The sequence below is a fragment of the Anopheles gambiae genome, chromosome X (genome assembly GCF_943734735.2).
Source record: "Anopheles gambiae chromosome X, idAnoGambNW_F1_1, whole genome shotgun sequence".
Taxonomy (NCBI): Eukaryota; Metazoa; Arthropoda; class Insecta; order Diptera; family Culicidae; genus Anopheles; species Anopheles gambiae.
This window is the reverse complement of record NC_064600.1, coordinates 13,768,444-13,781,222: the sequence shown is the minus strand read 5'-3', so window position 1 is coordinate 13,781,222 and position 12,779 is coordinate 13,768,444. Positions and strand designations below refer to the sequence as shown.

General features: G+C 54.6%; 1 protein-coding gene across 1 annotated transcript; it reads left to right on the top strand.

Moving 5' to 3' along the window:
- Nucleotides 1-293: 293 nt before the first annotated feature.
- Nucleotides 294-12,467, top strand: LOC5666781 (uncharacterized). The gene is made up of 3 exons (XM_061651175.1): nucleotides 294-498; nucleotides 1,775-2,305; nucleotides 9,750-12,467. Exons 2-3 carry the CDS (start codon nucleotides 2,288-2,290, stop codon nucleotides 11,544-11,546), a joined length of 1,815 nt encoding a protein of 604 aa, XP_061507159.1. The 5' UTR covers nucleotides 294-498; nucleotides 1,775-2,287; the 3' UTR covers nucleotides 11,547-12,467.
- Nucleotides 12,468-12,779: the final 312 nt, after the last annotated feature.

Below are 12,779 nucleotides of genomic sequence, written 5' to 3'. Positions count from 1 at the left end.
CACGGGTCTCTCTGTTTCGCACGCTCTTTCTTCTCCACTTCTCGCTCTCGCTTGGGCCCCATTTGCTCTCACACCCCTCGGTGTGGAAGGGTGGTTTAAGCGTCGTTTCTCCATCCCCCACCCCGTTCGGCCGTCCGTCCGTCTCGATCATCAAGGGGTATACCCTCCCCCCTCCCCTCACAACCCACTGATCCACCCCAGGTGCGGTGGCTTTATTCCCCTCCTGCAGCGGATTCGCGCGTCCGCTGCGAGGGCTTCGGGGCGGGTGAATGTTATAAAATACAGTGGCGCTGGTAGCGTTCGATACCATTTTGCAAAGACACGTTCCCCAGTGCAGACTAGGGGCCCGCAGCCCGAACAACCACAACAACTTAAAAAAACATACCTCCGAACGAACCCAAACCAAAACACTACAACATAGCGATCCGATCCAGAGGTTTTCCGAGTGTACGGTAGTTCCTTCACCGTCCGATCCCGTGCCAGCGTCCAGTGTGCAGTGTAAGTGTGGTGTGAATATGTGCTTCAAAGACAATTGGCACTCTGTGCTTTATTGGAACTGAAAAAAAGCCGATCTTACGAGTTTAGTTATGAATACAGTGCTTGTGGAGTTCGGAAACCCCAGCTACGAAGTTCATGAAGATCCAAACTTCCAGCTGGGAGGTGATGTGTGGGAGTAGGTTGAGGACACCTGGGAAAAACCTCTCCAGAAGAAATAACAGAGATCGGATCATTCTTCGTGAAGATCTCTTAGGGTTTAGGATCGCTCCAACAACATTCAAAGATCTTTTAGATTCCAAAACGTGTGATGGTTGAGTTACCTTTTCCTCTTCAAAGTCCTGTTCAAACGTTCGTATCTGCGTGTTTGTATGTGTGTGTGTGTAAATGTGTCTCTCGTTGTATGTGCACCCCCGAATCATGTGTGTGTATAGTCATCGTTGTTGTACGTCGTATTACCATCACACGCCATCCTGCTTCCACGATAAAATGCCAACCGGCCAACTCCACTGGCAAGAGCGCACCGTCTCTTTCCGCCAGGCAGGCGCACCATCAACACACAGCTTCTGTGAACTTTCAAAATCGGGGAGAATCCCACCGACCGGTGGAGGGGAATGGGGATGGTCTTTGATTTGTCTTTGGTCTCCGGCTCCGGCATCGGGAAAATTGAACTGGAACGGAATGGAAGTAGAAAGTAAAAGTATCGCTCCAGCACCCCCCCCCCCCCCCATCCACTCCCCGAGCGGGGTGCTCTGATGGAATGAGGGAGAAAAGGAAAAAAAAAACACACACACACACAACAACAAAGCGTCGGCGAACGGGAAAAGTGGCCACGCGTGCCCGGAATCGAAATGCTGCTCCCCGTCCAGGGGTTTGGATTCTAGTTTGTTCGGGGCGAGTTGCCGACGATCGGCAGCCATCCTAAATTTCACTTTTATTGATGCGCCGGCTCGAAGCGGATCCAAATGTTGAGCCAGCCATAGATGGCCACACTTTTTGGGCGGATTTTTAGAAAGTTGGGTGCCCTTCCAGATTTTTGCCCATCCCGAAGCTTTAAGCCCTTGAAATACGTTTAAAGATTCGATTTTTAGTTTATGTCAATAGTAATCGAGGCGCTTCATTTCCATACTGCACGATCAGCATTTTTCTTTCGCTCGTAAAAAAAACCTGCAGAGAGGTACACCGTATCCGTGTGTCCTCCATATACGTTTTAGCTCTGTCAAATGCCTGCTCTAATCCAACTCTTCTTTTCCTGTTCCTTTTTTTTTCTTTTCCACAGTGCAAATTACGGCAAGCGTAATCGACGTGTGCGCATTTGCGTGTTTGAGTAGTGAGTCGGACCTTGGTGGAGGCGAGTGTGTGAGTGTGTGTGTGTGTGTGTCTGTGTGCGGAAGTAACGCGCGAACAGCACCAGCCGTTTTTACATGCAACACTAGAGCGTAGAACTAGAGCGGAGAAAGAGAGCGTGTGTGACTGTGTGCGCGCGCACACACACTCGGTTGTGTGTTTGTTTGTTTTTTTGTTTACCTCGGTGCACGTTTCCTAGTGTAAAGGCGAGTGTTCCGCAAATCAAAACTCTATCCCGCAAAGCGTGGAGGTGTGTGAGACCAGACCAGAGAGTCTGTTGAACCTGCTCGAAAGATAAGCCTTTCCCACACGATCAAATCGATCTGCGCGCACACATCCGGCCACACGGAAGAAGCGATCATCTATCAGCCCCAGGGAGTCCCAGGAGAAAGGAATAGTAGAGAGTAGTTACCTACTATACAAAAAACACACACACTACGACACAATGCGTTTGCAAGGAACGGTAAGTAAAAACACACAACACGACCCAACAAGTCGGAGTGTGAGGGGAGATAAATTATCTTTCTCTCGTGCGCTTGAACTCTTACTTAATAAATTCTGTAATTAGATTTGAACTCGCGCAAGCGATGATTACGGGCTGGGTGTCTAGCGTTAAGCGATGGGACCACGGCGACAGAGCTGACAGCGTGTTGTTAAAAGCTCCATATCAATGAAAGTACCGATCACTCCCCGTGCGCACAGGTTTCGTTCTCCTTGAGCGTGCTGGAACGACTTTCCCGTGCGATAAGCGCAAGATTATGCCAAGGACGCGCGAAACTAGATCTGGTAGGCTCCTTTCACTCTGGCGGGTCATTTCTTCTCCATTATCGAGCGTTCGCGCGTGTGTTTGAAAGAAAGGAAAACAACGGCAACAACTCGAGGGGGCCCCTGTGGACAAGTGGCACAGTTTCAACCGAGACTTGCCGGGCCCGCGTCCGCCAACAGCAGCACATCGCTCTGCCTCCGCTGGTCACACACGTGGACAGGGGTTGTTGTTGTTGCTCCGCATACCGCCCCGCGATTCGCGATGCAATCGTGGCCGAGAATAACAAGAGCAGACCACCTCTTCTCTCCCCCGCGCCCCACCGATTTTTGCATCCAAACAAGTAAACTAGTTTTTTGGACCTCCCCGTCTTTCGCACGAGTATGGAGTGATATCGACCACTTTGCCGTCGCCGTTAATTGCCGCACTTCTTTATGTAACTTATGCTTTGATTCGGCCCTCCTTCCGTTCCCCCCGACGGTCCGGCATGCCTTATTCGATCGATGGCAATTGCATCATACAATTGCGTGCCATGACGCAAGCTACTTCCCACCTTTTTCACCCGCCTTACCCGGGGCAAGAGTACAAGCGGGTGGTTGTTTTAGTTTGTTGTACTTTTACTACATCCCACTACACTGCAGCGGTCGTCCGCTAAGTAGGGTAATAAAGCGGGGTTTTGCATTACACTTTCGAGGGTTTTCAGCTACACAGCTACTGTTGAGGTCCTTTAGCGTTCGATCTGCTCCGAAAACGGTAGAGAGAAGCGAATATTTCGAACATCTTTCTGGCCAATCCAAAGTTTGGTTTGATGCACATATACACTTAGGTGAAGCTGATGATCAGCTTGCGCTTAGCCCTCTCTGTAGAAGCCTTGCTAATAAGAGCATCGTAGACAAACTCCCCCCCAAAACTGCTCTGAGTCTGAAGGACAGCGGTGTGAGAGGAGTAAAAAATACATAACTTGCAGGCGGCTGGGTTCGCACATTTCTTCACGCGGCTGACCTTTGCCGCCGTGAAGATGCTCCCTGTCAGATTCTATCTGGAGGTCTCCCACACCGGACGCCCCGGGGCAGGTGGGCTGCGTGGCGATCGCCAACCAAATGCAGACAAATTCGGCACCGTGAGAACCCGTCGCTTACACGGTTGGTGTGCCGGCTCATGCCTGTCATCTGCTCGGTGACGATAACATATGCGCGGCGCGATATGTGAGACATTGTCTCACGGGCGTCCCTGCACTGTACCGTTTTCCTGCAAAGGCACAGTGCGGATGCAATCAGCGTCTTGATTGCGATTGCCCTGCGACACACGGCGATGAAGATGGGCCGACAACAGATCAAAGCAAAACAGATAGCCCAAACAAAATACACACACACACAGTGACACCGTGACAGTGCTGGGAGGTTTGGTAACGGGGGGGGGGGGGGGGGGGGGGGATCACAGCCACTACAAGTGCACCCTCACGCGCGGGAGTAGTAGGGGGGAATGGATCCGACCAAAGCCTTCGAAACCCGTGAGAATATGTTGTACAGTTTGGTGCGACCCGCTCGCAGAGCTCGCTGGAGCATCTTCCCACAGTATAACGCAGCATAAAAAAAGCATAACATGCCGTGGCGAAGGTGTGTGTCTCTTTTGCTTCGGGAGAGAGCGAGAGAGAAAGAGAGAAAGAGCGGGTGGGAGAAGCGTTGTAATGATGTGATGAGAACGGATCATCGACAGGCGCACCAGCAGCCAATAATGGCATCGTTGTTGCGCGAGACATCGACCGACCCGTTCCCTTCAGGTGCCGCAGGTTCACGTGCACCGACCGCACCGAGTGGCTGTGGTCGCTGTGGTTAAGACCATGCGATGGGCTCCCCCTCGGATCGAAGCTCTCCCCCAAAACTCACGCCAAGTTGGGCTCGAAGATGACAACCGAGCACACAAAACGCACATGTTATTAAATCAAAGATGGACTCACACCACTCGTCTGTGTGGCTGTGTGACACGGGGCAGCATGTGTGTGTGTGAGCAAAAGTGAAGGTTTTCCATCGGAGAGACGAACCATGGCACACCGAAGACATTCCGCATTGGGCACCGGGCGAAAAGGAAGGCAACCTGCGTTCAACGAACTTTTAGCCGTAAGATAATTATGCCGAAAAACAAGGATACGGAGTGGGGATGCGGGGGCGAACTCTTCGGGCAGCCGCCAAGCAGCACGGTCGCCTAAAACCGTTTGATCGATCGACCGTAGCGTAGAGCGGATGATGCGGGTTATTGCGACCGAGTGCGAATAGTTTTCGATCGTGCCCTGCTTATCTCCAGCTTATGAAGGCGAAAAAAAGTGGAGGCAATACGAGAAGGAGATAGAGAGAGAGAGAGAGAGAGAGAGAGAGAGAGAGAGAGAGAGAGAGAGAGAGAGAGAGAGAGAGAGAGAGAGAGAGAGAGAGCCGTTGCGTGATCGAGTCGTGCTCGGTTGCCGATCCCGAAATAGCCTCTCGCGACGCTCGAATTCCTGTTTTGTGCGCGGGTGTCACATCCTCCAGGTGGCTTTATTGCAAGCGTCACTAGAGCAAGAACCATAGTCGCTCGAAAAATTTTCTAAGTGTGTGTGTGTATATGTGTATGTGTGTGTAGGAGCTACACTTTCGTGCTTGAATTAGAGGCTGGCATGAATGCTGAATAAGCGCGCGGGCGTTACGTAACGCTTTAGCCGTGATGTAGTGCGCGCTTGTTCATTGCTCGTTCAAGCTCGTGTCCTGCCATCTTCCTATGGGAACGGTTTGTATGTGTGCAAACCGGAATGTGTGAAGTCGAGTGGCAAAAAAATGAAGCCATTAGCTCATAACCCACAGACACAGGCGGCGACAAAAGAAAGATTTTCGAACTGTTTTGCAGCCGTTATGACGGCCGGTTGGGTCTAGCAAAACAGGTCGAAACACAAGTATTGCACGCTCACGCTCATACACACGATTGTGTATCGCTCTGCGTGTGTGTGTGTGTTGTCCGTTCGAGATTCGGCGTCCCACGCGGCCCGCTTATCTTGCCCAATCGTGTCTATTGCTTTTGTCCGCCAAGGTTCGCAGAATTTGGGCAATGGGCGACCAAAATGGAGACGCGAATTTGTGTTCGGGAAAATTCTCACCCCCCCCCTCTCCCACCCTCTAAAACAAAGGGTCAGTTACCCGACCGCAACTACAAGGGGTCGCACCTCGGCGAGGCGTCGATGTGTGAACGTCTTTGTGCGTTGGCCTTGCAGGCTCGCGCGTTTCGCTGCTGCGTTCCCATGGTTTTTTTGGGATGCAATTAGGTGGTTTTCGCAAACGCGCTTCACCCTGAATGCCCGCGCCAAAGATGTACGCCCGGAGAATGCGTTGCGTTAATTTTGCGTGCAGAAGTTTCGTGGCGTACAGTGGCAAACCGAGCCCCGAGCTACATTTTCCCGCTTGCGAGCGGCCGGAAATGCTCGAGCAGCAACCGAATCGCGGTAGGCGCTGTGACGCACTTGAACATTCCCTTTGGCGGGCGCTTTGCGGCAGAAACACGTTTCGCATGCAGCCTTTGGTGCGGCGAGATGGAACGAGTTTCCACGGCTAGCTGTTGCAGCAGCCCAGCAGTCTGCATTACCGTCCCGGGAGGGCACGCGTGTAGGGGGAGGGGGGAACAGGGCGCATCTTTCTGATTACCTCCAGCACAGTACACGAAACCCACCCCCAGGGTTCAGCCATTATCGCATCCGCCTCGGACTTGACCGTGAAGATCGCGAAAAGGGAAAGTATTTCACACGGGCTGCAACGGCACGGTCGTTAAGCGGCGGGAGGAAGCGTAACCTCGGCTGCGGTGAGAGGGAATGAGGTTTTTTCCTCCTCGCATCCCCCTCCCCCTTCGTTTCCGCTCGGCACTACAAGCACGCTAACGAAGAAGCGCGTACAATGCCCGCGCAAGTAACGGGACACGCGTAACGGACGGACATGCAGTGGTAGTGCTTTGAAAGTGAATCCGGACAGACGGCAGCAAGCAACGTCATCGAGCAATGTGTCCACTACCTGCAGCGTGTTTGTTTGTGTTTGTTTGTCGCCTTTAAAGGCCGCCAGCAGCATGTGAGCTCGATCGAAATGGAGCAAGCAAATGAACGATTGCGTCGTTACCTCGCACATTTGCTGCCGAGAAATTGGACGCCTCTTGTGTGCGTCTTTGTTTTCCCACTTTTTGACGGCCGCCATCTTTGCCCCATCGGCACCGGCGTGTGCAGCAGACAGCTCCGATGGTTTTTTGGAGCGTTACGGTCTCGCAAAGGTCTCCCCCGTATGCGGATCGATTTTCAAGCCCGTTGTGCCGATCTGCGCCAGCCGGTCACCCTTTCAATCTGGGGCAGCTGGACATTCTTAGCTTTCCCTCCCCTTTGTGGACGTGGTGGATGCGAAATGTCAAGGACCATGCGGACCATGCATGGGGTGTTCTTGGGGTCGAATGCCGTTCGGGCCGGAGAAGGACGGAATTTGTTTGGTTGATGGGCTCCACACACACACACACAGACATACACAATTGATTGTTTCGGTGCACAAATTACCGTGCCAACGAAGGAGGGGGAGCGGAGGGGTGAGGGTTGCAAGCAAGCAAGATTTACTACCTTTTTGCGGTAGAGCGTTCGGATTGGGGGAGTAGGGTGAGTCCGCTTTTAATTACCGTTCCAGCAGCCGTTTGCAGGAATATTATTGAACTGCTCGGGAGTTCCCTCTCTCGCAATACCCTCCACCTACACGGGCGCCATCTTGATTTACCATCAGGTTGGGTGTACCGTCTCCCGGGGCGCACGACAAACGCCGAGCGGCGATAAATCTTGAGCAAAACAAAAGCAACCAATCCAATTGGTTGGTTGGTGCACGGTTTTTCGGCAGACGGCGAACCTTTTTGGCAGCACCGACCCGAGCACACGGCGCATACCGAGCACGACGTTCGCAAAGTTTGTTGGCGATTGGTGCTCAAGAGTGCTTCCCGCCGCTTGCCTGCCGTTTGCCGCGGCATAAACCACTTTATGGGCTACCGGACCTCGGCTACTGGACCGCTGCCAGCCCTTCGTTCCGCACGGGCTGGATGGAAAATTCAATTAAAAACTTCCTGCCCCGTCCTGCCCTCCTCCACTGCTGCTGCCATCGGTGTGAGGCGCTGCATTAGGCCTAATTTAAATTGTGTTCCTCGCTGTGCCGGCCGTTCTTCTCCCCATTTTGGGGTGCAGGGGGAAGGGATCATAAAAATCGAATCCCAAAATTGCTGCCGTCGAGACGCCCGATGCGCCCGGGATGAATGCTCGTAAAGATGGATTGTTAATAATGTTTCGCATTTTGCTGCCGCGCCGAGAAGGTGTGCGCGAAGGAGCTGCAGTTTGGTAGGTTTCGTAACATTGCAATGACTGGAAGGATGGAAGTGGGTGCCGGAAAGTCACCCAGAAGCAAAAGGCAATAATCGTAGCCGACCGAGAAGGCATTCCAATCTCTCCCTTCTTCCCCATTGCCGTAGAGTTCCAAATCGATAGTGCCAGAGCAATAAAATCACAATCGTCGCTGCAAATCGTTCTACCGCTGCTTGGAATTGGAGTCCGCTCTCCTTCCTTCCACCACAATCATCCTTTCGCTCCTTCCTGGCTGGCAGGAGGGAAGTCATTGACGTACGAGCACTCCGATGCCGGAATCCGGAAGCAAACCCCCCCCCCCCCCCCCTCCGGCCGAGGGAGGCGCAAAGAAAGGAAGCGAACACGCGCGCCCTGTGTACTAATCTCCGCAGCGCAGCGAGCGAGCGGAGACACGGGAAAGGTGTATAAACGAGGCGGGCGGGCACTTTGCAGCGTTGGTGGCATTCATCTCCATTAGTTCGATCGCTCAGGCTGCATAATTGCACCCCAAGCGCTTGCGAGCAGTTGCTGACAGCAGCAGCAGCAGCAGCAACCACTTCAGCAACAGCAGCATGACGGGGACCGTTTTTGTGCCGCAAACGGCAACGCTTGCTATTAAGTCGCAACAGCCCATTAGCACTCGTAGCCAGCCCACCCACCCCCGTTTCTCTTCCCGTACCGTAACGGGGAGCCGTTTAATTCGCTTCAGTCACCCTTTTGTTTAGCCGTATTCCATTTTCCCCTGCTTTTTCCTGCCCCGGCTTCCCCGTCTAAAGTGCCCGCCACCATCCAGCACGTGTGTTTGATTTATTAATGAAAAGCAATTTTCACGGCAGCACCGCGTACAAAAACACTTTTTCCCTTGTTACTAGCCGTCAGCGAATGGTGGAAGCTTTCCTTGTACTCTTTGTACCTTCTATGGGTTGCGGGGAAGGAAGAAAAAAAACCACCGCCACACCAACGAAGCCCCCGAGTGAGGTGATTATTGCTGTCATGAACCACAATTTTCTCAAAGCGCGAAGGAAGCCGCGAGCAACAACGGGAAAAGCGGGGAGGGTGGAATTTGCATTTTCTTTCTTTGCATCCTGAGCTGAAGATGCGGCCCCTGCGTTGGGAGTGTGTTTTTGCTCCCACACATTGCATCGCTCCCTCTACCTCTACCCGCAGGGGCGATAAATTTCCATTTTCACTTTCTGTCCGTCGCCGGTCGGTTCGCTTGATGCAGGAAGTTAAATTTTAATTACGTTTGACGTTCCCCATTTCCCCCCCCCTCCCCCCCGGAACGTTCGCTGTTGGTTCGCTTTGTTTTCGCAAGCGGAGAAATGCAAACGAACTAATAAAAACGATCAAGCCCGTCGCACGGAACGGACGAGCGTTGCGGTAATAAAGATTTATTTTAAGACACTCTATTACACGCCCGTTTTTTTTGTGTAATGCTCGGCCCATTGAGCTGTTGAGGCAAACCCTTTTAGTGCGATAGAATAATTGTTTAAAACCATTTCTGCACCAACGCAACGGTGATCGTGAAAGGTGTCAGAGCGGTGGGATGAATATAAATTGCTCTCTTAACGCATCGAAATGAGTGCATCTAGATAGAGCCGTGCGTAGCGCTAGACCGCTGCGGTCACGGCGGTTTCGAGTTCTATTCTCGCGCGCGCTCGCTTGAGTTTGTTTTTGTGAGTGTGTGTATATGTTCCACTTTATTTTTCTCCTGCAGTATGCAAGAAGCCTCTCTTATTAACTCTTCTCTTCCGCTTCTCCTCCTCCGTTTCTTCACAGTGGTTAACGTTGGCGTTCGGTTTGGTGGTGCTGGTGGCGTCCGGTGACGCACAGACGCGCCGACTGCGCGTTCGACCGCGCGTCCTAGCCGCCCCGTCCAGCGCCGAGTACGTGGACAGTGCGGAGGACGCCCAGCAGGACAACCGGCAGTACTATGCCGCGCCCCAGCGCGCCCAGGAGCGGCTCGGCGATGTGGTGCTGGTAGCGTCCTCGGACGAGGACTACGGTGGCGGCCAGTACGGTGCACCGGTGGCGGCTGCCCGGCCCCGTGCCGACCAGCAGCAGTACCAGCGGCCGGCGGCCAAGAGCACGACGGCCGCGCCGGTAGCCGCCCGCCAGAAGGCGCCGGCCAGCGAGTCTCGTGCCCCGCCGGTACAGACGATCCGCAACTACAGCAAGGTGAACGATGACGGCTCGTTCACGTTCGGGTACGAGGCGGCCGACGGTTCGTTCAAGGAGGAGACGCGCGGCACGGACTGCGTGGTGCGCGGCAAGTACGGCTACATCGACCCGGACGGTAACAAGCGCGAGTTCACGTACGTGTCCGGCAATCCGTGCGACCCGAACAACCCGGACGGCAGCGAGGAGGAGGAGAGCGACCGGGCCGAGGGCGGCCAGGAGGACTCGAACGAGAACGTGCCCCAGAACTACCCGGTGCGCCGTCCGGTGCCCGTCGCCCGCCCGACACCGGCCGCCCCGGTGCGCCACCACTCGACGCCGGCCCCGGCACCGCGCCCCACCACCACCGTCTTCCAGAACGACTACCAGGACCGCCAGCGCCAGGAGCAGCAGTCGGCCGATGCCGAGGAGGAGGTGCAGATCGGCCAGCGCGGCTCGCCGCCCCGGCCGGCCGCCCGTCCCTTCGCCGGTGCCGTCACGACCACGCAGCGCCCGCGCGTCCAGATCGTCAGCACGACGCCCAGCCCCACGCCCACCATCTTCCACAGTCCGGCCGCGCCGGCCGCGCCCCAGACCGTCCTGCCGGTGAACATTACGCCCAAGCCGGTGTACCGCGTCTCGCCCCTCCCAACGCAGCCGACGCTCGCTCCCACCACCTACCGGCCGACCTCCTCGCCCAGCACCCGCGGCCCGACCGGGTCGATCGATTTCGAGGCCGAGTTCAAGCGCTTCCAGGCCGACAACAAGCTGCCGAGCCCGCCGACACCGTCGACCGCACCGAGCGGCGGCGCCGCCCCTAAGCCGACCGGTTCGCCGTTCGGCCGCCCCGGACCGCAGCTGGCCGCCGGCAACCCGATCTACCAGTCGCAGCTCATCTTCGACCCGGCCTCCGGCCAGTACGACACCGCCCTGTACCAGCAGCTGCCCCAGAGCGACGGCGACTTCCAGCTGAACCACCGCATCCAACCGTACGTGGCAGGACCGCAGCAGCATCAGCACCATCAGCCGCAGCCGCAGCAGCAGCAGCATCCGGGCGCCGGCCAGCTCGTGACGCTCGAGCAGCTCCAGCAGCAGTCGCCACTGTACCGGGCCCAGCCCAGCCCCCGGCCGGCGACCGTCCAGATCCCGCAGCAGCTCTACCAGAAGCAGCAGAACGAGCTGCAGTTCATCAACAGCCAGCAGCTGTTCGCCCAGCAGCTCGAGCTGCAGCAGAGCCAGCTGCGGGCCGACCGGCTCGAGGCGGCCAAGAAGGTGACGGTCGGCGGACCGCCGATGCACCGCTTCCAGCCCCAGCCGCAGCCCCAGCAGCAGTACTACTTCATCCAGCCCCAGGGTCCGCCCCAGGGCGCCCCCGGCCAGATCGACGCGTTCCTGCGGGGTCACAACATTGAGTACTAGCCGGGTTTTGGCCGTAGGCCGAAGCAACGCAGCGTTTCTCTTTTGTTTTTGCTACTAATGTATGTGTGTGTGTGTGTGTGTGTGCGCTCGTGTTGTTTTTTTTATTATTATTTTATTTTCTCCCCACTACCATTGCCCTTCCGCAACATTCGCGAAGCCATTCCAAGGTATTGCTGTACCTTTCATTGATTACTCACTCACAGTTTAGTTCTGCTCGTACCCATTCAGCTGCAGTGTTTATTTATCGACTTCTGCTTGCTTCCCTCCACTGTACTCGTTACACTTTCTTCTTTCTCTTCTTCTTGCATCGTCTGTGTACTTGCTGTATCTGTTGTAATTGTTTTATTTATTTCTTTCCTTTCCCTTTTTTCATTCATTCGTTTCCTTTTGTGTTGCTCTCTGGCTATATCTGTTGCTTTTCTTCCTTTTCCCCCAAGCACACTACGCCACGCGTCCCTCTCTTTCTGTCTGTCTCTCTCTCTCTCTCTCTCTCTCTCTCTCTCTCACTCTCTTGCTCTCTTGCTTTCTCTCAAGGACGCCTGCACCACCACGTGGTTTCCATGACTACTTCCCGCTAACGTTTGATTTTCTGCTAAGTGAGACAAGTACGCGTAAGACTATTTTTACCCTACGTTAAGGACATTAAAGAATTTAGCTCTATATTGCTCACGATACCCCGTACTGCGCGCACGGACTGCGGCCGCCGGGCAGCAGGATGTAAAACTCAAAACACGAAACAAACCAACCCGCAGGGACGAGCCGAGCTTGCGGGCAGGATTCGTTGTCGCTCTAAAAGTGCTCGAAAACTGCTCGAACGCTAGACCCTTCGGGTTAACCGGTGTAACGCGCAACAAGCAAAGATAACCGACGACAGTACAGTAATGATATAAATAAAGAAAAACAAAAATCGTTCGAAACAAACCGTTCGCGTACGGAGAATAGTGAAAGAAACGCATTGGGGCTGCCCACAAACGAATCGAATCGGCCGTGTGCACTCGGACGCACCCAGCTATGGCCTTGGTGGTTTGTGGCCAGCTCGTGCCAAAAAAAAAAATCGAGGGGGGCCGGCAATTTTCTTCCACGACTTTTGAATGCAACGCCCGCGAGTCACATTCGAGCCGGGTTGGATGGGCGTTGGCACAAAAAGACCGGCAAAAGAAGAAGAAGGAAGGTGCGAGTGGGCGGCAGTACCTTGGGTTGACCTTTTGCGTTGGAGTGCCTTGCTGCTCGGGC